The 25,153-nt window shown below is 46.0% G+C and overlaps 1 protein-coding gene across 1 annotated transcript; it reads right to left on the bottom strand.

The window, feature by feature from the left end:
- Nucleotides 1–1,384: 1,384 nt before the first annotated feature.
- Nucleotides 1,385–17,061, bottom strand: LOC135908448 (uncharacterized). The gene is made up of 3 exons (XM_065440219.2): nt 16,255–17,061; nt 10,693–10,928; nt 1,385–1,788 (listed from the first exon to the last, which is right to left on the bottom strand). The coding sequence occupies exons 1-3, from the start codon at nt 17,023–17,025 to the stop codon at nt 1,392–1,394; spliced, it is 1,404 nt and encodes a 467-aa protein (XP_065296291.2). The 5' UTR covers nt 17,026–17,061; the 3' UTR covers nt 1,385–1,391.
- Between the last annotated feature and the right edge of the window lie 8,092 nt (nt 17,062–25,153).

The following is a 25,153-nucleotide window of genomic DNA, read 5'->3' as shown; positions in this document are numbered from 1 at the left end:
CCGACGCAGCGTCCGCGGTGAAGCGAGTGTTCGGGCTGCGGCTCGACGCAGAAAGCCGGATGACCGGCGCACTCGAGGTACGACGCATTGACGACTTTGTCGCGTGCTTCGGCGTCCGTAAACCTGAGCAACCAGATGTGATCGCAATCGTACGGCCCCCTAATGCTTAGACATGCAGGATACACGAGGTGTTCGATACCGGCTAGCACCGACGTGGCGTCGTGCGGCTTCTCCGCGCGGCTCAGGAACAACAGATCCGCGAGGGGCCAGTCCCTGCACGTCCACAGGTCGGATATTCACTTTTAAATTTGTCTCACTGCTCGCTCGCATACTAGTCTAGTTATTGCATCATCTTTTTGTGTTTCTTTTCTTTGCGTGTATCGTTTTCAAATAAAAAGTTCCTTTAGCTACCTCCTGCCACCCGATCTTTGGCGTATCCCCCTTAGTGGGTGCGATCCATGACAGAGGTTCATCATCATCGTCATCATCATCAAGCCAGAAGATCAGCACACTAGGAAGCACTGTCGCCATCGCGTGTCGCGCGGCCTGTTCACCGATCTAGCTGAGCCATCGTTGCTGCCGTTATATTTCTGGTTGACGCTTGACGAGTCCGATAAACGTCGTCCCAAGTTAAACATCTTCGTGGTAACACACACACAAAAAAGTTCCAAGTTGCACTAAGAATACTTCTGGCTATTTGTCGGCCGTCTTCGCAAGGAAAATGTAACAGATCTTCTCAAGCAAGGGCAAATATGCAAGTTCTCTGCTAGCTTAGACGTTGTGACACAGCAGTAAAACCTTTGGACCACTGTTAGAAGAGCCCTTGTAGAATACTATCTGTCATTACCTCCCTTAAATAAGCATGATTGTTTGGTGTCATTCTGTCCCCAAAACTTGACTCCAGCAAATTCCCTACAAAGGGTGTCACAATCTCCTCTGTCTTCACGCTTCCTTCTTCCTTCACTACTTCCGAAACAAATAAAATCAAGTCGCGTTCTCGTACGTCGACACAGAGACAAAGTCACAGAAAGGCTGGCAGTTACGGAAGCCATGAAAGCTGGAATACCCCGTGTATGAATTGCGCAACTAATAGCCGCCTAGGTCACCTCTATGGCTTCACGCGTCGTTGTATTAAACATCATACTGTATCGCTTACTTGTAGGAAGCATCCTTTTTTTTTCACGGCCACTTTTGATATATTGCCTTACCGTTCCATACCACCGAGGTCACAAATATTCGCTAATAGCGACTATCTTGCTGATTCCTTCGACAGAATCGAATTGTAATGGCAAGTCAGTGAATAGCAATCGACTAACATGTGGCTCAAGACCTGTCATCTCCGGCATATAATAAAACACATCTACAATTAGCGTACAGTCTCCAGCCATCTTTTATTGAACTGGCGGCAACTGCGTACCGAAGGACATGGTTTTTCCCATACACGCTTTTTGGCAAGCCATTAGGGACTCGAACTGGTTGTGGCCGACGAGGCAGCGCCGGGCCAACAAGGTGACTCCAGAGGCGTTCACACACCTCGCACTGCCTTTCGCTTGCATATCCGCAAAGAATGGATACCGCAGCAGTTCCAGTCTGCATGTTCCAGACGGCGGAACTTCGCAGCCTGCGGAGCTCGAGTTGGATGTCCCGTTGTGCACCACACACTGGCGTAAGCACTGGTCGAACGTCCCGAAGACTCCGCACTGGCCTGATGGATAGTGGTCGTCGGGGAGCGTCCACTTTGTGCATGTTGTTCCGTTGAAGTACCACAGCAGGTCCACGAAGTCTTGCCTGCGTCAACGAGAGTTGCGACAGTATGCGGTCAGTATCGTCTGCCCACGGCTAATTAGATAAGGCCTATAAAGAAGCTAGGGGCTAAGTCCTAGAAGTCGTGGAAAACTCTTTTTGAACTGTGCTTAACGAACGTTTTATTTCATTATGTTTGCCTCGGCATGTGAGCACACATTATGCCCAAGTCACTGAATTTACCGTCGGTCGCGTATTACAAGCGATCTGAAAACACGGTCATCTAGGGGCTCTCAAACACGCCGAGTGATTGTAAGAGGCCCCCTCGAACCTTCTTGGCATTTAAGGGCTGCCAAACAAGCAGATTCCCGAAGATGGTACAATGTCAGGCGTACCCGCAGTGGAGGTGAAGCAGGCATTAGGCACTTCCCAGACATCGGCCGATCTCAAGGATAGTGCAATGCCGGGCCGACCCGCCGCGGAGGTGAAGCAGGCGCTAAAGTACAACTCCAGCGATTTTTCAATGTGATCGAATGTCGATGAAATTTGCTGGGTACGTTTCTTTGAACACTTCCGTCATGTCCGCAAATAAGCAGGTTTGAGAGTGGCACAGATTTTTCACAAATGAATTTAATTAATTGCCTCGAACACCCCACCTCACCGCTTCCTCAGTTACATGCCGCATACTGTATGACGTTAAGAGTGTTACATGCATAATATGCCGGAATCATGCAGACCAGAGTGACGAGAGCGTCGAGAAGTCAATGATCGTGAGCTGGTGCATGGCGTGAGAAGTTGCTGTCGGTAAAACTTGCGTTCCCTGTAGACGGGCATGCAATCAGAGGACAGTGGTGTTGCGTTGTTGGCTGCACGAACCCCAGCCCTCGTCATCCGCACCCACAGTTTGAGCCGATGCCGATCGCGTTCAGCCGAGGTTAAGTCTATATGTCACAGTCACGTATTTCACGTGTCTACAGCTGGTGGACCTGAGCTACTGACCTGAAGCTAATTGAGCCATCAAGATGGCAAAAACTCAATCTGTAGTTCAGTTTTGACCATTCCCATCTGCAAGATACCATTCCTCATTTCGTACAGTGCACAGAGAAAAAGCAAGAAGCGACGACACGGAGCAGTATCGACATCGGTACGCTGCCGTTTTCGACGGAAAGCTGCCTGCCGCACTCACCAGCAATTCCCTAAATTAAATGCGACTAAGAACACGGGTGTATTTTCAGGTATTGTCGTGCAGACTCGTTATTCAGTTTCCGAGGTGCACTGCTTGCCTCGTATCCCAAATGGGCAGCAAGCGTAGGCCCCTTGGATAAAGCAGCGTGAACAACCGCCTCGATCAGCTGCTAACGGTGTCTAGACTGGCATCGGCGTTTCTGCAAGAAAACTACGCGTTCTCTAAATGAAAGATCTGTGTCTAAAGTACGGAACATATTGTGTACCTGAAGAGAATACTAAGAAGGATAAGTAGGCAGCATAACAATGCTCTCGCACTGCGGATTCCCGCTTGTTTTTCTCGAAGGTGTGCGGTCGCTCATATCAGCGCAATTCAGCGTGACGCAACGGCGTTTACACGCACGAAATCTGTCTTTTTTATTTGTTCTCACAATAATTGATGTCAACGATGAGCGGCCAGCATTATGTATCTCAAGCGAACGACGAGTCGTCGCTGTACCTGCCAATGTAAACAAATGCACCGGTCAGTGCTTTGGACTGTCGGCGGCGTTCCTGCAGGATACAAAGGCGGGAAGTCGCACACGACATCTTAGAGTCAGCATGCGAAGCGCGTCCCTGAGGAGGGGCATAACACCTAAGATAGCAGGCAGCACGTATAAAATCAGTGCTTAGGGCTATCCTTGATGTTATCTTGCAGCACGATATGTAGCGCATGGGCACTGGCTCTCGTGGTGGCGGTAGGATGTGAAAAGTGATTCGTGGCTAGTGAATTCGTCAGAATCACAACTGTCAATATTTGACAGATCCGAAAAGCTGGTGCAGCTCACATTGGCGCCCGAAGATCCGGCGCGGTCCCGATTCAGCCGAGCGTCTGCTCTTCGCTGGTTTCGGTCGCCCAGCAGGTGAGACCGGCATGCTTTGCGCGCCTTCACCGCTGTGGACACCCGTGACGTCACACGAAGAGTTTCTCTCAGCTGCTTGGCTAAGCCTCGGTTTTGTTTTTGCGCTTTTTTGCTTATTTAAAATTATGTCCAAATTTTCAGATCAATTCTGCTACCAGACCCGTGACAGGGGGGGGGGGGGGAGGGGGGTATCGGGAACCCAGGCAATTACTCAAGGGGAGCCCTGCCCCCGAAATTAAGTAAAATACCCCCCTCCCGATCCGCCCATGCCACCACTCCTAACACACATTCCTAAAGCACCAACAAGTCAATCTATTTGGCGACTAACGTTTTGCTGCCTTTCACAGCGAAAGCAGTATATAACTCTAACTTCCGTAGTTTTTGCGGCGTCCGTCACCAGAAAAAATTATCATGAGGGCCGATCCTGGTGATAGTGCCGAAAGGGTCCAAGCTACATAGCACATGCTTCTGTAGGCTCGGGAACATGTAATGCGCCCTTCGCGATCTTCGGGATCGACCCAGGTATCGGGGAGTGCTTAAGGCCTGCTTCACCTTCGCCGGGGGTCGGCCCGGTGTTGGACTACCTTCAGGAAGACCCGCGGCGGAGGTAAAACACTTTGCTTTTCGTTTGAGAGCTTTCACTGTCATCAGCTTTCGCTACTATTATGTCTTCACAGAGTTGAATGGTTATTAACATTTTCACTCCTTTTGGATGGCGGTAGTTATTAACATCTGTGGTGTGAAGACCAGTTTTCTCATCAATTCGGTGCCCACGCGATTAACTCAAGATGAGTTCACTTGTCCCCATCTATTGTAGCAGGCACGGCGTAGTTAATTATATTAGGTTTTTTAAGTTTAGGTATTATTTTATAATATTTATAATGCCCAACACAATTTCTATATCGCCATCTATTTACCGATCACGCGCATCGCTGTTCCTTCGTTAGTTCAATCTTCTTTGTTTACACTCATCCAGGGACCAGGAAAGGGATTAAGTTCGTAGCAAGCTGGTCTGTATGCTCGTGGAACGAGATGTGGCTGGAGAAAGCGTCATTTGCATTTAACTTTTCCTTTTCCTTCATTATTCCCTCGAGTGACGGCTCGCCGCTACGCTGGAAGATCCTCGGAACCATACACCTGAGGTATGGGTTAGATAAGGTGGAAAATAGAATAATGCGAAACTGCGCCCATCATCAGACCCTGCAATAACCGTTAAACCCATAAGCAATATGACTGTCACCCGTTACCTCGTCTGGCTTTTTCCTAATATTACAGCACTTTTCGTGCAAATAGGCAGCTGGAAACAAGAATCGCAAGGAGTTGAGAAACTAAGCGATCTACTAAAGGAGAGAGCCAAGGCAACAGCCAAACAGGAATGAAAAGCGAAAATTAACAAATGTAACCGTTGTTTGCGAAAATATTTATGGATCAACATCTTTTTACTCAAAAAGGAAATAGAGAAAACGCTGCCGGAAGCGGAGAATAATTCCGTGTGTTTTGAACGACGCTTCTACAGTTATCATTCGAGCCGCCTGACGTAGCCACTTCTCTGCTGTGCTAATGTGGGTGTTTTTCTAACCTTCCGCAGTGGCCGCAGTACGTCTAGAACCACTGCGGCCTCGCCAACTCGCCATAAGATGTCTAATACACGGTTGCACGGGACTGATGACTATGCATCGTTAGGCAACTTCCCAAATAATAACACGAGTCGGTTTGGGCACTTGGTAGAGCAGTTAACGAGCGATCCAAAAGAACCTGTAATTGTTCTGCAAATATATATTTCTCTATAATTCTTCCAGAGTTAACTCAAAAAGCGCTACTAGAAATCTTTATTTTACACTTTAGCTTGTTTGCTTGTTCTTGGCAGTGTTCTGCCTGCGCATCTTTCATGAGCGAGTCCACTGGATGTGGTTTTTTGTTTGCCAAGTAATGGAGAGGTGTATCTCACTGTGCGTACCTGTGAGATGCACGTTATTTCAATTCTTTTTTGCGGGTTTACGCATCTTTATGGCGAGTTGTCGGCATTTTTCACATTTGTACTAGCAAAGGTACCTCCCCCCACTCATTTGCATAGAAAAGTTACCTTGGGTTGGGCCCCCCACGAAAAAAAAAATCCTGGGTACGTGCCTGCGGAAACCTAGACATTCCGTTACCTTGAAGTGGTAAAAAAATAGCCGGAGTTTGCCTTTAAGCACTCTCCCTACGTGGGCTGATACTGAAGATAGTGCCTTGCCGGGTCGACCCGCGGCGGAAGTGCAGTTCGCCATTGAGGGGCCCACATGCACAGCTTCGCTGGTCATCCTTCCTCACAGAGTGGAAGAGCACTGAGGTTTTTATTTCTACTCTTTTTTCGTCTGTTATCGAACATTTCTGAAAATTTCTTGTAGTATAATCGACACAGGAGCGGCGCTTTAAAATATGCAGGCATTTTTTCACTGGGCTTGGTGAAAAGCTTTTTAAGGTAACCTCACGCTTGATTTGTTGGCTATGTCTTAGTGGATTGCCGATGCCAACTCCGTCCTTCAACGTTGCACATATCTCGCCTCAGGCTGCGTAGCTTGTTCGCGGCATTGATCAAATAATTATTTACACGTTCTGCGAACTCGACCAGTTCTGTTCATGAGCAAAATACAGAGGCTTCGGGCGCGCAGTAGGCATCACGAAAGAACCGTGGTGGTGTAGCTGGTCGCGTGGTATCCCGAACTGCACCTGACGCACGTGCCTGTCGCCTTGGCGCAATGATCGGAGGCTGAAGCGCGGCTCCGAGACCGTGGCACGCATCGGTCAGTGGGCCCCTTCCACTGGCCTTCACTGCGAGTTTCTCCACATTCGGCACAGGCAAAGGCTGGTCCTACTTTTGCATCTCTATTAAGTCTTCCGAGGGAAAGCAGACCGCCCTTCCCGCGTTCTTCGCTCTCTTATCCTACTGAGTGCTGAAGACAGCTTAGATATATTAAGGTCCCACTTTCATGGTCACCTTGCTGTTGTCACACAGACGCTCGCGTTCACTGAGAAAGTGCTCGCGTCCCACACACAACCGGTCGCCTTAGACACAGACATTGCAGGATCATCTGGTAACACTTTGCGCAATCAAGAGGTATTTATTTATTTATTTATTTATTACCTGCATCGCCCATGCGGGCATTACAGCAAGGGGGATTACATTGTGACGAAATAAACAAACGATCACATACATAGAGCGCGATAAAACGCATCATTGTTTTCTTTTCTTCAATATTAATTTCAATTTTCTTTCAATATTAACAATCTCAGGAGAAAGAGCATTCCACTCTCTGATAGATCGAACAAAGAAGGAATACCTGAAGACGTTGCCCCTGAAAGGGAACACGCGGACTTTCAGTGCATGGTCGTGTCTCATTGACGCACAAGTAGGCGACTTGTGTGCTTATCTCTCAATCCCTGTTTTTGAATAATAAACAGCGTGACAAAAATTCAACTTCACATTTTTCGTCGTTCTTTTAATGCTTGCCACGATCATTTAATTTTACTTTCTGTCATGCTTAATTTCTTTTGTTTATTAAGAACAAACCTAGCTGCTCTATTCTGCACTCTTTGAAGCGGTTCCGTGAGATCAGCCGTGTACCGATCAAACAGATAGAGCCGTAATCAAGTAAACTATGAACATAGGTGAAATACAATTGCTGTTTTAATTTATCCGGTAGCTGACTGAAATCACGGCGCAGGAATCCGAATGAACCTATCGCCTTATTCTTAATATGCGTATTGTGCCTGTTCCATCTTAAGTCAGACGTCAATAAAATTCCTAAATATTTGTATTCGTCAACCTTTTTTAATCCCACACTACTCAAGGTATAAGTACATGACTGACGTGCCCGCTTCCTTGTAAAAATGACGTGAACACATTTTTGAACATTTAGCGACATTCCCTACGTATTGCACCATTTTACTATGTCTAAATCAGTCTCTAATGATGAAATGTCACTTGAGTTACCTCTGACTCTATAAATGACACAGTCATCAGCAAACATTCTAAATGAAGGTGTAAGGTCAGTTTCAATGTCATTAATAAAGAGTAAAAACAAAACGGGACCCAAAACTGATGCCTGAGGAACACCTGAGGCTACTGGAAGATATACAGAAGAAAATCATTGAGCATTACAGACTGCTGTCTTGCGCGAAGATATTCGGTAATGCAAGCTATGACACCATTGTCCAATTTATAGGCCGTAAGTTTTGAGATTAGAAGATCATGCGCAATCACATCGAAGGCTTTTTTGAAATCTAGAAATATGCAGTGTACTATTTTTGTTTTGTCTGTTGCCGAGGCCAGATCATGAAAGTATTCTACTAGCTGCGTAGAAGATGAAAAACATGTCGGAAACCATGAACAACAAGCATGTCGGAAAAACAAGCATGTCGGAAACCATGCTGACTAGAGCTTAGGATATTGTGTTTTACTAAATGCGATATGATTGAAGTATAAATTACATGTTCCATTACCCTGCATGTGATACTTGTTAGACACCGGTCTGTAGTTCTCAATGGCACTTCTCGATCAGCCTTTGGGAATAGGTACAACCCGTGCCAGTTTCCAATAAACACTTTGTAAATTACCGAGAAAATTCAAAACAAGATATTCCAGAACAGTTTTTAAGAATCGCTGGCGGAATATCATCAGGGCCACAAGCGGTCGTCGGCTGTATCTCCTGCAGGAATTTACGCAAGCCTTCTACGCCAAACATAACCTCAGGCATTCGATTAATGTTCATTTCCAAGATCACAGTAACAGTGCGAGAATGCTTTTGTCTAAACACTGACGAGAAAAACACGCCAAAAAGTTTCACTTTGTCTTCGTCATCAATTATGGTTTCAGAGCTCATTAAAGGGGTGATAGAATTTTTTTCTTTACCGTTACAACTAACCGATCTCCAGAACTCTTTGAAATCATTGAGCCACTTTACACCAAGTTTTTCAAAATAAGTATGCTTGGCCTTCTCCGGAAGACCTGGAAAACTTTTTTCGAACATTTCAGCTCTAACCAAGTATCCTGGGACTTCGCTCATCCAAACTTGCGATAAAGTCTCCTAATTTTTCGTATTAGTGTGCGCAGCTGATGATTAAACCAAGGCTTATCGTTTGACCGTTTAGATGAGATAACATGAGTAGGAACAAAAGTATCGCGCTATTCAAAAAAGTTTGTGTTTAAACAGCTACCATAACTGTTCAATGCTCAATTCATCAACTAATACATCAAAGGTAGGAAAATATGACTCAAACGCCAGAATTATAGCACCAAGATCAACCCTCTTATACACGTAAATCTTTCTGGGTTCCTTTTTCTGCAAGGACACATATTGAACGCTTATATCAGCAGTAAAAACACGATGGTCACTTAAGCCGGTAAGCACATTCACATTCGTGAGAATGTTCGGAACATTACATAAGAGCAAATCAAGCCTATGACCCGTGTCATCGCTCAGTGATGCATCACGAATGTACCGTTGGAACGTAAAATCACAGACAAGATCCAAAAATGCAGAACACACGTGGCCAGTGACCGACGCTACAGGATCATCACACAACCAGTCTATATGCGCAAGATTGAAATCTCCCCCTAGTATTATGATAACGCTTTCAAGCATATCCAGGAAAGCAGACAGCTGAACAAACTGGTCGCATGATGATCCGGGAGGACGGCAATATGATCAAATAACTAAACTATTCCAATTAGATAGCCCCACCTTGCAAAAAAAAAAAACAGGCTGAAAATCAGCGGCCCCCACCATAAGCTTGAGCTAAAAAGAATAAATACCCTTCCCCCTTTTGCTCCTCGATTCCGTCTGAAACAATAATAGCCATATGGAAAAACTTCCGAATTTAAGACGCATGACTCGGTGTAAATAACTATTGACTAGAAAATATACCAGATCATCTAGCATTGATCACACTGATCACACTGACAGGGTCAGATCACACTGACTCCCACAGTGTATGGGATCCGCGTAATGTTTTGGACTCAGTGCGGTCGGTTTTTGGCGGCACCTTCAGGGTGGCTTTAGACGATTACAGTGGACAGACTGGCCTCCCCGTCAGTATTTTCTGGTACCGCATGAACATCACTTGCGATTTCAGGGTTGTAACATGCAGCTTACTTCACGCACAGACAGCTCAGGTCTACTTGGTCTGTATGTATATTCAGCCAGTTGCTGTTGAAGGTGATAAACTTAATTATTAGTTTTGGGGAATTGCGGCAAGCAAGCAGCTATCCCCGAAAGAGAAACATAATGGTGTCAATTAAGTTCCTCCAAAAGCAAGTGCCCTCGCATAAAGTATAAATTTAACACAAAATGTATTTTGACTGAATTCTTATGAAACTTTTCAGCGATCTAAGTAAAATTATGACTGACAGCATTAGCTAATGGAGTAAATCGCACCGATACCAGAACATCTTCTTCACTAAACGCAGGAAATCCAGCAACCACGTTTATAACCAGAGTTAACGCGCCCGTGATCCGTCATGTGACCCTAAAACACGAACGCGTTAGCAATAATAAACGCTGCAGAACTACAGGAGTTCACTGCCACTCTGCAGCAGTGCCTGTAACAGTACTGTGTGGTGCCTGAAATGCTGGTTCCATTGAAAGGAAGCATTCAGTACTTCTATGAATGCATGGTTATCACTGTTAAACTACCACAGCGTTTGAAATCTATTCCTAGTCTTCGCACCTCTATTAAATAGCGTTAATCGGCAACTGACCGCGGCTCGTTTTGTTTCTATTCCATCTCCCTGACAAATTCTGTTTTGTAGCGCTTTCGTCGGGTGTAAACAACTAAAGGGAAAAAAAGCTACACGCTTCCATCTCGGCCTGCGTTTACTCACCTGGAACATGGCATGAACAGCGCGCTCTCGAAGCACATGTCCGAGACACGGCCGGGCTGCAGGCAGTTGTCGCGACACCGTTCCCAGCTGCTGAACCGGTTGATGCCGCGGTTGCAGAGCTGAGCGCCAGGTTTTGTAGTCGGCACACACGCCATCTGTTCCGGATCGTAGTGGAACCTGTTCGCCGTGGGTCTAGTGCAGTACGTGTAGTAATACTGGTTGCAACCATGCCTCGCCTGCAAAGTAAAATAAAGGCATGAAGTGTTCTGCTTAAAAAAGTGGCCGACGGTACAGTTCTTTTGGGGCTTATGCTATTAAGTACATACTATTATATAATATTACTACGTGGGCTGTTTCTACAAAAAATGGCAGCCTAAGAGTGCTTGACACAGATGTAAGCTGGGAGCGCACCGAATAAAACTATTTCTATGGCGATTCTTAAAAAAAAGGAATTTCAGACTCCGCATCCGGAGTGCTTTACCACGAGGACAGCAGTACCTGGCAGCACCGCCGTCTTTGTTGCATCACAAATAATAGCGCTATATTCTCTGCGATGCCCCAATGTCGTATTCACCCACTACTGTAGCACTGGCCAAGCTCTATAGGAAACACATGTGCGGAGACCTAGGAGGAAAAAAACTACTAGGAGACAGCACCGTGCGACATGATTGAATCCAAACGTGTTGGCCCAGCACGTGATCGTCACGTTAGAGCGCCCGGTAAGTTTTACTGCTCCCTTTCTGCAGGCAGGCCTACGGCAGGGAAGCCGAACAAGCGCGCATCGGTTAAAAATTACCGGGAAACCAAAGGTTCCCGGCGAATACGTTGAGGTCTCGGAGATCACGAGTCGGGCCGATACTGCGACCTAAAAAGCGAAGTAGAGCGCGGAGAGTTGGCTTGCCAAGACTGGTTGCGTGAGCTAACGGTCTCTCCTAGTTTGATTCCTCCATGGCGGAGATCATCACTTACAGAGTCAGCGTGGCAAGCCCTGGCGCGATATAGCTACGATTCCACATCTCAGTGGTCAGCACGTTTGTCTCCCAAGTAAACATTGCAAACGGGAGATGAATTAGATCCTCGGTACCTGTGGCGGGTGAAGTTTCGTTTTTCCTTCGCCATTTTACGGGGGGGAGGCTAAAGATGATAAAGAGGAGCTGCTAGGCTCAACGACGAACACACCGACGACAATGACGTGATGACCATGGCGTAACGGATACAGCAAGTTCAGTTTATATATCTTCTTTGCTGTCGCAGTGTGAAATGTCCTAAATGAAGGTGTTCTGAAGAAGTACACCCGCGCTTTTGACCGCACAGCGCTCGGCTGGCCCATTTCTGCCTGGCAGAAGAGTTATCTCTCCTTTTTCAATCTCCTTAGTACCGGAAGTCGCGTATCGGTGCCATGTTTGGTTAGGAGCCTACATGATAACATTAACAGGTACACAACGCCAGAGAATCCACTTTCTGCTGCTCTTATCCTCGTGCCCGGCTAGTTTTCTGTGTCCTTGCTTCAGCGTAATATCGCCCAACTTATGTTAATATTTTTCCCTACGGCGATGCACGCATGTCCAGAAATGCTGAACATGATGATGATGACGATGCGCCCAAAACGTCTAGCGCTCTTTCTCACTTTTCCACTTAACTGGCAACGCTGCGGAAGCTGCGCAAATAGTGCGGTCATAGATGTATCACTCACTGCACGTGCTTTGCAGCGTATGTTGTTACTAGTCAGCAATGCATCCTATGGGATAAATACTTTTATATTACAACTACAACCTATGAGCAAAACGAGAACAAGGTGAAAGCAGGAGCCAACGTTCCGACAAGTGGACTTGTCTTCTTCAAGGCGACATATGCTTTCCTCGCCACGGTATACATAGGTGGGGTTCTTCTAAAGGGGAGAGGGCGTAAGGCGGGTGGGTGCGGCAGCGAGCGAAGGTGGGTTAGCGTGTGGAATTGAGAATAAAGGAGCGCTGTGCACAAGGCCAGGGACACGGCCGTCTGTCAATCACGTGTCTACGCCCGTGTGTCAGCCGGCGTGTCAACGGCGTGCACAGCAGCCCTCTATTGCCTGTTTCGCTGGTGGTCGTGGGCTATCGTGTCTCTGAAAGAGATAATAGAAGGAGCAGTAGAAACAGGTGCTCGTAAAAAAAAAAGAAAAGGACATACTGAAATGCAATGAATGAATAAATAAATAAATATATAAATAAATAGATAAATAAATAAAAGGATAAAAAAACGGAAACAAGAAGGAGGTGAAAAAAACGCTAAGAAACCAAACTAAATGTTGTTGCCTATACATTGCAATATAGCATAGCGAATAGATTCTAAAGCTCCCTTTGAAACGTTTATGCCTATTGGTTGCAATTGAACTTATGGATAAGGTATGCTTCTCTGTATTTTCTTTCTCGTTCAGAACGGAAATTCGACTGTAAGATGTAGAGTTCAGTTCATCAAGGTTATGATCTGGTTGGTTGAAATGCTCGGTGACTGCTTTGGGAAGCTTTTCAGCTGTGTCCGGGCGAAGTCCATTTAATCTGACGTTCATTGATTGTCCCATTTCACCGATGTATTGTTTCTTACATCCTTCTTACATCATCTTGAATTTCCTTCGCCCAACCTATCAACCATATGGTCACGTCAAATCACGTATTGTTTGTGCACGTTTATGCTGCTTGCATGGGACGCACCATGTTTCGCTCATGAACGAAATTGATGCGCTGCGGCCGCTGGCCACAGAAGCAAGCTGCTCCGCTCATTTCAAGTTTCAAGTTTTCAAGTTTTATTGCTTCATTCATTAGTGGTACATATATGCAGTAGAAGTTATACAGAAAGAGGTCCCACAGTTATAAACTGCAGTGGGACCTCTTGTTCTTAGTTACATAATAATATATAAATAAAAAGCCGTCAGTTGCGGTTATAAACAAAGAATGGATTACACAATTTCTACAGCGTTAAAGTAATAGAACCTATGGCAACACATCACAACATAAAAGAAATTACATCAATAAGCAACATAAACATACTTCAAAGAATAGATGCAGTTTACAGGGTATTAATATAAGCTCTCAGTGAACGTCGGTATGACGATAATGTTGGTGAGGATTTCACGTGAGCAGGTAAATTATTCCACATTTTCCCACTAGCAAAACCAACAGTTAGTTTGCCATAGTTGCTGCGCGAATTTGGAAGTAAAAGGTTATTTTGTAAACAGAACCTGGTAGTGTTAGGATTAGCAAGACTATTCCTGCCAATGATATAATGTAATTCTGGGTTTTTAAGAAGGCGGTAAATAACAATGTTGTGGTTGTACCAGATAATTTTATTTATACTGAGGATACTCAACTCAGTGAAGATGGGGGTAACATGAGCGTTATAAGGAGCTGAAGCGATGATACGGACAGCGTTATTTTGGATATGCTGCAAGGGAGCTATATGACAGCGATATGTAAAGACCCCAAGAACTGATACAGTAATTTAAATGGCTATAAATGAAGGCATAATACAATGTCAAGAGAGTGTGCTTTTGAAAGTACTGTCTGGCCTTTAAAAGCACCCTGATACCATAGGCAGCTTTCTTTTTTATGAAGCTGACATGCAAATTAAACTTTAGAAAGGAGTCTAATTGAACACCTAAAAATGAGCACTCATTAGATGGAAATATTGGGTGACAAGGGCTCGCAGTATATGCCAGGTCTTCTTCGTGCTTAGGGTGCCTTGAAGTTGGTCGCACAGCTTATGCCAATTCTGCCTGTTGAGTTGATCTCCGTATTCTTCCGGCAGTTTTAAAGATTAAATTGACAACGTGACTGCAAGCTTCACATATGCTGTCAACAATTTCTTTGATATGATGCGAGCATATGGAATCTAAACCAGGACTGCAATTTTTAAGATTCATAATTGTTGCTCGAACTTCACTGGGTGTCAAGTTAAAGAGGTTCACATTTGCAATGCCTTCCGCATAATAAGTACGTCACATTGTGCGACGTAAAAGTAGGAGACCTTACGGAAAATCGAATTAATTAACGCATACATATGTATCTCTTTCATGAAGGCCGCACTATTTTTTGGCCGCGAATGCGACGAGTTGGAAAGTATCTGTAGGCTTCGCAGTATTGCCTGCTATGTATGAAGCGGAGTGCAGCTTCCTGATTAGTTTATTTCAGTGAAACATAATTGAAATGTATTTCGAGGACATTCCCACAAATCGGTCTGTTCTAAATCTCAATAAAAATTAATTGATGACTGCGTTTTATTTCGTGATATTTAATTTTTAGACTATAATGTTCATTCAGTCACGCAGCACCGACAGATACCCGCCAAGAGAGGGCGCTAGGCGTTTCGCATGCTTTATGTCACGTGTTTTTGGGGTATAAGGAACACAGTTGGCAGAATAATTTAACTAATTTTCATCTGAGCGACTTTCTGTTGTTTGACAAGCCTGCCTGCCTTGACTATGCATAACAGCAGCAGCATAGCCGTCTGGCCTGAAACATGCGCACTATGTAAATTGAACAATAAATAAATAACCAAGATGAATACAACAAAAAAGGTACCGAATTATTCCTGCTTCTTCCTAAGTTTACCAGCTCAGCTATCCATTTGTTTAACTCGATAGAGCCTTCAGATTGGCGCCGCCAGCACTGCATATCCAGCCTATCACAGACATGTACTTTCGATATGTGGAGGATATGCAATCGTTGATTCGCTAGGTATTTCTTTATTTCTCTCGATGTTAGAAGGCGCTCTTGCGGTTCAGTAACTTTTCTCAAGTGCTATGAGTGTTAGAAGATGAACAGCCTTTTGGAAATGTATTGCATTGTCATACGTTTCGTTGTCTTAATTAACGTTTAAGTGAAAGAAAGACAAGCGAAACGAGATTGTATTGAATGTTAAAGGAACGCTAGCAAAGCAATGTTAACGTAAATTGAATGAGGACATTACACATCTGGGAAATCCGAAATGTCGTTTTGACCGGGAGAGCCTTTTCGTTATCCAGAAAAGACGCAATAACGAAAACCCGCCTTAAGGTCTCTGCTCCGGCTGCTCGCAACATTCCGAGATTTCTACAATGTTTTTTTCGGGATCACATAATAGTTTGTCGATAGACAAAGACGTGATTCTATTCTAGTGCAATGAAAGTCTGAACCTATTGAGCTCTAGGAACCTTCCTTCCGAAACAAAATTGGGCCGAATCATGCGAATATACAATGGAATTCCTCACATAATACCAACGTAACAATGCTGCGACATAGGCGCGAAATTGAAAAACGGAAACTGTGCTTATCATTTGCTCCGCCGATGGCCAACCTTTTTTTTTTCGCCAGATAAATGCAAATCGACTCTTGGATAAAACAAAAATCGTCACCAAACAGTGATGGGATATTTCTTTTTTTTGTGCACTCTAACCTTAACACGAGTCGTAGCCGCAGCTCTCGCGAAACGTGGTTCGTCGCCATAATTTCACCTCCACTTCCCCTAGAACCGTTCAGCTCTAGTCGGCCGTGTTAAAACATTTTGGTCTTTGCAACCGCAATGGCCTCCACCTACGCTAGGAACACTTACGTGCCCTTCGACACCCAATGAGCTGATTGTGACGGCGTCTTGAGCGGCGTCATCCTTGGCCGAAACCGTTGTGTCCGCCGAGTTCCCTGGTTTTTGAAGAGGTCCGAAGACGGTCGAGCCTTGGACACCGGGGGAGCGTTGTTCCTCGGGGCGCGGGGTGACCACCACTGCGTTGCGACCGACCGGATCGTAGCTCGGCAGGCGCGGGCGTCTTTCACGGTACGCAGCTTCGGGCCGAACGTCGTGCGTGGTCGCGTGCATTCCGGGGACACCGACGACGACCAGGGCCACGGCGGCGCAGAGGCTGACTAACACGAGGCCGGTCATGCAGTAATGCATGGGGCTCACGGTGCCGTCGTGAAGAGGCACCGTGTAGATGTCTGCCGTGAGCAGCGGCTGCCGGTCCTGGTTTGATGCCAGGGCAGCCGCTGCGGCGCGCGCGACTCCGTTGGCAGGGGGCCGCCCCGTCGTCGCCCGCCGAAGGTAGTATTCCGGTGGGGTGGATGGCGAGCCGACCTTTGCGTGCCCGTACTGCGTCACGAGATTTTCGGGCCAGCCGTTGCGCCCCGAGGGTGCGCTCATAGGAAGGCGGCCCGTACGTGCGATAGCAACATGGCTGGCCGGTATTGGTGGGCAGTCGCCGGCACCCGCTGGCGGCGGCGACGTCGCGCTAGGTTCAGGCGCTCGGCGGCGGTTGACGTCGTGATTGAAATCGTCCGCCATGAGTGATGGGAGCGCGGACTGCTTCGTCTTCGTCGCGTGCATGGCCATTGCTGTTTCTCGAGCGAAATGACGTGATTCTGTGCGACAGACAATGCGAATAAGTGCGCGATCATGAGGGGAACATAAAATAGAAAGGACTTTTTTTTCTTCTGAAAGGACAGCGAACAATAACAAAGCAAAATAAGTAACTGAAACGCTGAACACACGCAGCATTACAGCGAAGAGGGCCGGAAGAGGGATACAACAATACACAAGTTTTAAAAGGGAGATAAGGAAGGCTTGGCATGCATCCACCCCTATCCCGAAGAGTAAACTGAAGACGTCACTAGAAAAGTTCATGCGGCTAATGTCTTGTGCAGATGCTTCGGGAGAAAAAAAGAATAAGTTAAGCGGGAGACTAAGGCACAGGACAAGCTGTCGGAAGGTAACCACCAAGGGTCGTACTTTTGCGATGAAGAGAAACACTGTGGACATTCCACGTCACAGCGGAAAGTCGTTGTTGATTATTAGTAATTGGTGAAAAAAAAAAAGCCGGAAGACCAGATGCCGCAGTTCGATGGGGTCGAAATGCAAAAACACCCGTGTCCCATACATTGGGGGCACGGTAAAGATCCCCTTCTTGTCAAAATTAATCTGGAGTCCCCCACTACGGCGTGCAACATAATATAATCGTGGTTTTGGCACGCAAAACCCAAGAATTAGTTAATTAATTCCAAAGCAAGATGTAAATTTTGTCTTCCGCCATTGTAAACATGACGAATTTCCCATAGTGGGTACGATCCTATAAGGTTTCAAGGCAAGCAACAAATTTCTAGCGTGAATGCGGACATCTGAACATGGCTAGGCGTTCGAAACAAAGGAGCCAGCAAACGAGATCGTTGTCGTGCACAGAGTGAGAGTTTAGTGAAACATGCCTGTTGCGGACCCACTCTTCTCCAGGTGAAGATAATTGCAGGATAGTTGCTATCTGGGTCAGTGCATGCAATTTAATTCAGTTAATAGACGAAGAAGAGGGCAGAGACGTACGTGGCACACACAATGACTGGAAAAACGAATTTTCTTTATTGAAAAAGACCAGTCTCCAAGGAAAACCAGGCAAGCATGCGCAGCATAAGAGCCAAGCCACGCTGACTGCGACATAGGCCAAGTAGCTATAGCGCCAGTGCGATAGGAAACTTAGTTCCTTCTGCATCAGTGAGATGGAAGCTGTGCTGTTCTAATGAATTCCCTGGCATGCTGATGTGAGACGTGTTGTATCGTAAGGTAGCTAGGTCAGGTGGCCACACGCACTTAGCCACATTCGGGGGCCATCTGTCCCAGAAAACAACCACGACTCCAATCGTCCGCGATCACATCTCCCCGCTCCTTGGCAGCACCAGCCTTTTTATTGCAACTATGACGTCATGTATGACGTAAGACTGGATGGCAAATGGAACCAAAACCAGAAACCAAAAGCAACCACACAACAACACAACATACACCTTCCCTTAAAAAGAAAGAAAGAAAAGCTTGAACACTTCACAAAGACAGTCTAAGAGGTCACAAAGTCACTCAGCCATGCTGGTGGTCGGCGGATTCTAGTTCTGCGCTCCGACTGTTCTGTAGCACTCCTGGAAGTCGATGGGGGTTCTACTTGATGCTCCTCTCCCCTTTGCTCACCCTCTGCTTGATCTAGTCGTTCTGTGGTGTCGAGAAGGCCAGGGTGCTGAGCTGGTATAGTTTGAGGCTCGGGAACAACAGGAATACTAGCATGCCAGTCACCAGCCACAGGAACTGTTGTTGTCAACGGTGAGCCTCCTTGATGACCTGTGTACGGCACTTTAGACAGCCTCTCGGCATTCCGTGTGTTGTTGTCTTCCAGGGTGAAAGCACTACTTCTGTTTTTACCCACTATCTTCAGGGGTTCGCTGTAGGACAAATCGCCTTTACTGGAAACATGAGGATCTTTCACCCTCACGAACTCACCCGTACGGAACGTTGGCACTTTCGCCCCTCTCTTTCGATCTGTATGCTCCTTGCTGCTAATTTGTTTATCTCTCACCCTCTTCAGTAACTGGGCAATTTCTGGTGTCGGCTTGTAAAAAAAAAAAAACACCTGGGCTTGGAGATAAGCGCACTATGTCCAACATGATGCGTGGAGCACGTACATGCAATAGCACAGCTGGTAAAACACCCGTTGTTGCATGTAGTGTGCTGCGATAAACAGCCAGGTACTCCAATTCTGCTGTCTCAATAGGTCGACGTTCCAAAACTGCAAGCTGCACGTAGTCTTTCAAGACCCTGTTGAAGCGTTCCGCCTGTCCGTTGCATTGGGGATGATAAATCGATGAGCAGGAGTGCTTAATTCCGCGCTTTCGGAGAAAATCCTCGAACAGGGTGGACTTCAGTTGCGGTCCATGATCTGTTAATGTCTCATCTGGGTATCCCTCAACTACTGAACACTGCTGTCAAGAATCCGATTACAGCATTAGATGTCACAGTTGAAACAAAGGATACCTCGGGCCACTTCGAATAAAGGTCAATTAACGTTATTGCAAACTTGCAGCTCTCCTTAGCGCTTGTAAAAGGACCGACAATGTCCAGCGCTAGTTTCTGCCAAGCACGCTCAGGTAGCGGAATAGGTTCCAGTGGTGCTACTGAGGGCTTCGCTGACTTATCTGCCGCTTGACAGACACTGCAAGACGAGATTGGCTGCTCTACTTGTTTGTCGAGTCCTGGTCACCAGTACTGCGTGCAAATCTTTCAAGCGAATCCTCTGCTTTGTGCGCACAATTCCTTGGGCACCTTCATGCGCCGACTCCACGAGCGTTGATGTCAATGCAACTGGTATGACCAGGCGCTCATCCCGCAACAGAAGGCTGTCCATAACTGCCAAATCATCCCGCACGTAGAAAAAGGGCCGCAACTCAGGCTGAAGACTGCATTTCGCCGGCCACCTGGTTGTGACGTAAGTCATCACCTACTGTAGCAGCAAGTCGGATTGAACAGCTTCCTGAAGTTCTGCCTTTGTGATGCAGGTGGAAACAAGCGACGCAATTTCTTCCTCTTCTTCTTGTACGTTTGACAGAGGCAATCGTGATAGAGCATCCGCCACATTGTTATCACTTCCACGGTCATGTAGTGCATCAAAATTGTAGTACAGAAGACGGGCCGACTATCTAGCAATTTGGGTAGACCGGCGGCCTGTGCCCCGGGATGAGAGGAGAGTAACCAGAGCCTGATGGTCAGTTCGTAGCTCGAACTTCCTTCCCCAAAGAAAAACGTGCCAGTTTTCACACGCCCATACGCATGCGAGTGCCTCCTTTTCTCCTATATGCTGAGTACTTGCGCTCCGCTTTCGACACCATTCGAGACGCGAATGAAACGGCACGGAATTTTGACCACCTGGGGTTCTTTAACCTGCGCCTAAATCTAGGCACACGGGTGTTTTCGCATTTCGCCCCCATCGAAATGCGGCCGCCGTGGCCGAGATTCGATCCCGCGACCTCGTGCTCGAGCAGCCGAACACCATAGCCACTGGGCAACCACGGCGGGTAGGCCGTAATAAGGGCACTAGTTTTGTGATCCCAGTCATAGCGGATGTTGTAGATGAACACATAGTCAAACCTTGTGCACACAGCACAACTGTTCCTTTTTTTTCTGTGAGAGGCAGTGGCATCCCACAGTTTCCTGCGAACGGATCGTACACGAGTGGAAAAATCTTCACCAATGCGCATGTCCGAGTTCTTACGTTTGTGACCATTCCTTGATACTTCAATTTTATCGCGAAAATCGAGCAACTTAAGAATAATCGGACGTGTATGTCCCTGCTGGGATCTTCCGATTCCGTGGCATCTTTCAATCTTGGGACAACTGATCTGTAGCTTTTCTGTGAAAAACGCAGCACGGCTGCTTAGCAGTAAACAACTCTTTTATTCAGGATGTTCAGGAAGTCCGAACACGACAAGATTATTTCTGCGTAAGCAGTTTTGAAGATCATCATTCTGGTCAACACCCGCCGTGGTTGCTCAGTGGCTGTGGTGCTGGGCTACTGAGCATGAGGCCGTGGGATCGAATCCCGGCCACGGCGGTCGCATCTCGATGGGGGCGCAATGCGAAAACACCCGCGTACTTAGATTTAGGAGCACGTTAAAGAACCCCAGGTGGTCGAAATGTCCGGAGCCCTCCTCTACGGCGTGCCTCATAATCAGAAAGTGGTTTTGGCACGTAAAACCCCATAATATCATATATATATATATATATATATATATATATATATATATATATATATATATATATATATATATATATATATATATATAATTATCGTGAAAGCCAAGCAACTTAACAATGATAGGACGTGTATGACCCTGCTGGAGTCTTCCAATTCCGTGGCATCTCTCAATCTTGGGGCAACTGATCTGTAGATTTTCTGCGAAAAACGCAGCAATGCTGCTTAGCAATAAATTATTGCTTTATTTAGTTTGTCGAGGAAGAGGAAGTAAGAATAAGGTAAGATTATTTCTGCGCAAGCGGTTTTCAAGATCATCATTTTCTCAACAAGTTCGTTAACCGTATTACTTAAGGACAACAATGCATTGGACGACTCAGAAGGGGAATAATGGCATCACTGGGTTTAGAAGACTGAGAAGATTCAAGAGAAGTCATCTTAGTAACCAAGGCAGTCACTTTGACTTCACTACTCGAGGAAGTTGTTTCCAAAGCGGAAACTTTTGCCATCAAAGAATCTATTACTTTCTGAGTGAACAATGACACATTAGATTGAAAATCCACAGCGGCGTCACAAGTACCTGTGTTAGATGACAAAAATTCGAAAGCTGCAACCCGAGATTGTAAGTCTTGAAAGGGAACACTTCATCCGTCTTGAAACAGTGATGCTTGAAACCGTGCTATAGTCAGAACCTCACTCACTGCTAGTTGTTACGGTGTTCACCTGTTAAAGAATCCCGTTCATGCAATTTTTTCTCATCACCAGAATCCCCAAAGAAAATTACCGGCTCTGGACGCAAATTCAGTGTTCCCTTTCACATTGGCGTCCATTGGCGTTCATTTAGTCTTAACGGTCGCGCTTGTGTCGAACTTTTTACATCGGTGCTCCTGGGGCAGGGAACACGATGGCCACTCACGGGCGCATCTGTTGGTATAAGAAAGAGCCACAAAGATTTTGTTTCACCTCGAGACCGTGAGATTGTCTGCCAGCACGAATGCCTGTATAAAAGCGTTCGTTTGTATCGCTGTGGATCTGTGCAGTGAAGCTGCTCGCAATGTGGAAACCCAAAATTATGTCTTTTAATTCTGGGGTTTTACGTGCAAACTCACGTTCTGATTACGAGGCACGCCGTCGTGGGGGACTCCGGATTAATTTTGACCATCTGGAGTTCTTTAACGTGTACCCAATGCACGGTATACGGGTGTTTTTGCATTTCGCCCCCATCGAAATGCGGTCGCTGTGGCCGAGATTTTATCCCGCGACCTTGTGCATCATCATCATCATCATCATCATCATCATCATCATCATCATCATCATCATCGTCGTCGTCGTCGTCGTTGTCGTCATCATCATCATCATCAGCCTGGTTACGCCCACTGCAGGGCAAAGGCTTCTCCCATACTTCTCCAACTACCCCGGTCATGTACTAATCGTGGCCATGTTGTCCCTGCAAACTTCTTAATCTCATCCGCCCACCTAACTTTCTGCCGCCCCCTGCTACGCTTCCTTTCCCTTGGAATCTAGTCCATAACCATTAATGACCATCGGTTATCCTCCCTCCTCAGTACATGTCCTGCCCATGCCCATTTCTTTTTCTTGATTTCAACTAAGATATCATTAACTCGCATTTGTTCCCTCACCCAATCTGCTCTTATCCCTTAACGTTACACCTATCATTCTTCTTTCCATAACTCGTTGCATCGTCCTCAATTTAAGCAGAACCCTTTTCGTAAAACTCCAGGTTTCTTCCCCATACGTGAGTATTTGTAAGACACAGCTGTTATACACTTTTCTCTTGAGTGATAATGGCAACCTGCTGTTCATGATCTGAGAATGCCTGCTAAACGCACCCCAGCCCATTCTTATTCTTCTGATTATTTCAATCTCATGATACGGATCCGCGGTCACTACCTGCCCTAAGTAGATGTATTTCCTTACCACTTCCAGTGCCTCGCTGCCTATCGTAAACTGCTGTTTTCTTTCGAGACTGTTAAACGTTACTTTAGTTTTCTGCACATTAATTTTTATACGCACCCTTCTGCTTTGCCTCTCCAACTCAGTGAGCATGCATTGCAATTGGTGCCGTGAGTTACTAAGCAACGCAATATCATCAGCGAATCCCACGTTACTAAGGTATTCTCCATCAACTTTTATCCCCAATTCTTCCCACTCCAGGTCTCTGAATACCTCCTGTAAACATGCTGTGAATAGCATTGGAGAGATCGTATCTCCCTGTCTGACGCCTCTCTTTATTGGGATTTTGTTGCTTTCTTTGTGGAGGACTACGGTGGCTGCGGAGCCGCTATAGATATCTTCCAGTATTTTTACATATGGCTTCCAGGTTTATTATATGTGGACGACATTGTGTTGCTAGCTAACAAGCAAAGTGATTCCAACGTCTGGCTATGTCTGGGAACAGGAAGGCGAGAATTTGGGTTTGAAATTAGGTGTTAGAAAATCAAGTGTTAGGGTATTCAATGAAAACAGTGAACATACAGTGGCAATACAGGGTCAGGATATACCTCGGCTAAAGGAACATAAATACTTTGGTATATGGATAAACGAAGGCAATAGATATATGGAAACAGGGAAGAACAATAACAGTAAAGGGGAAGAGAAATGCAGCCATAATGAAGCACAGAGCGCTATGGGGATTCAATAGGTACGAGGTCCTCCGAGGTATGTGGAAAGGTGTAATGATTCCAGGACTTACTTTTGGAAATGCGGTTGTTTGCTTGAAATAAGATGTACAATCAGGACTCGACGGGAACCAAAGGTCAGTGGGTCGCATCGCATTGGACGCTCACGGGAGGACTGCAATGAAGCTGTGCAGGGCGATATGGGCTGGACTAGTTTTGAAGTGAGGGAAGCTCACAGTAAAATTAATTATGAAGAACGATTGAGGAATAGGGAAGAAAGTAAATGAGCTGGGAGAGTGTTCAGATATTTGTACAAAAAAACATTGATTCACATTGGAGAAAAGGAACTAAGGAAGCTTACAAGCAAGTACGCGACCGGTATAGTAAGTAACATGGCAACAGATACCGTCAAGCGCAAAGTCAGAGAGGCTGTAATAATCTCATGGGGGGCGGCAATGGAAAAGAAACCTGCCATGAGTAAGTACTTAAGAGGAAAAAACGAAACCAGGAAAGAAATAATTTATGATAACTCAAAGGGAAGCTCAGTAATTCTCGAAGCGAGATCAGGATGCCTTAGAACACGCACCTCTAAAAAGAGATATAAGAAGGAAGAACAAGCGTGTGCTTGCTGCAGTAAAGCTGGGGAGACAATAGAGCATGTTTTATTAGAATGTGAAGACATCTGCCCAGTTGTTGATTTAGACACCACTGGCCTCCTTGAAGCCCTTGGGTTCAGTGAGAGCAGGGGGAAAGTAAACATGTTCGCAACAGAGATTAGTAAGGGGCGATTGGAAGATTGTTGGAAGAAAAGTAGGGAAACAACAAAAAACGGAGACGTGCAAAAATGAAGTTCACAGTAGGGGGTCAGAAAATTTGGTTGTGGCAGTTCATCATGGTTGTTTTCTTGTTCTTTTTTTTCTTTCTTAACCTACGTAGGACGTCCGTCTGTCCGTCCGTCCGTCCATCCATCCATCCATCCATCCATCCATCCATCCATCCATCCATCCATCCATCCATCCATCCATCCATCCATCCATCCATCCATCCATCCATCCATCCATCCATCCATCCATCCATCCATCCATCCATCCATCCACCCGGTCATATGGTTAACTTTTTCTTTTCCTTTGAGTATAGCAGTACGCCAAATCGAAATCTCATGTCACCATAGTGTTTTCTTTTTTATCGTTTCATTCTTCAGTCATTCTTTCTTTCTTGCTGTATTTTCATGTCCTCGCGTGGCAAATCCACCTCGTGAGCCATGTTTTGAGGCCACAACGTCAACGTCGTCGCGGACTGCCTGTTCGTTAATCATTTAACATAGCAG

This window comes from Dermacentor albipictus, chromosome 2 (assembly GCF_038994185.2).
Source record: "Dermacentor albipictus isolate Rhodes 1998 colony chromosome 2, USDA_Dalb.pri_finalv2, whole genome shotgun sequence".
Lineage (NCBI taxonomy): Eukaryota > Metazoa > Arthropoda > Arachnida > Ixodida > Ixodidae > Dermacentor > Dermacentor albipictus.
The sequence above is the reverse complement of the archived record's forward strand: the minus strand, read 5'-3'. Positions and strand labels throughout refer to the sequence as shown.

Coding starts and splice junctions, on each gene's coding strand:
- LOC135908448 (XM_065440219.2), bottom strand. CDS start 17,025: ATGGCCATGCACGCGACGAAGACGAAGCAGTCCGCGCTCCCATCACTC. Junction 10,929..16,254: donor CATTGGGTGTCGAAGGGCAC/GTAAGTGTTCCT, acceptor TTTACTTTGCAG/GCGAGGCATGGTTGCAACCA. Junction 1,789..10,692: donor CTGTTCATGCCATGTTCCAG/GTGAGTAAACGC, acceptor TCGTTGACGCAG/GCAAGACTTCGTGGACCTGC.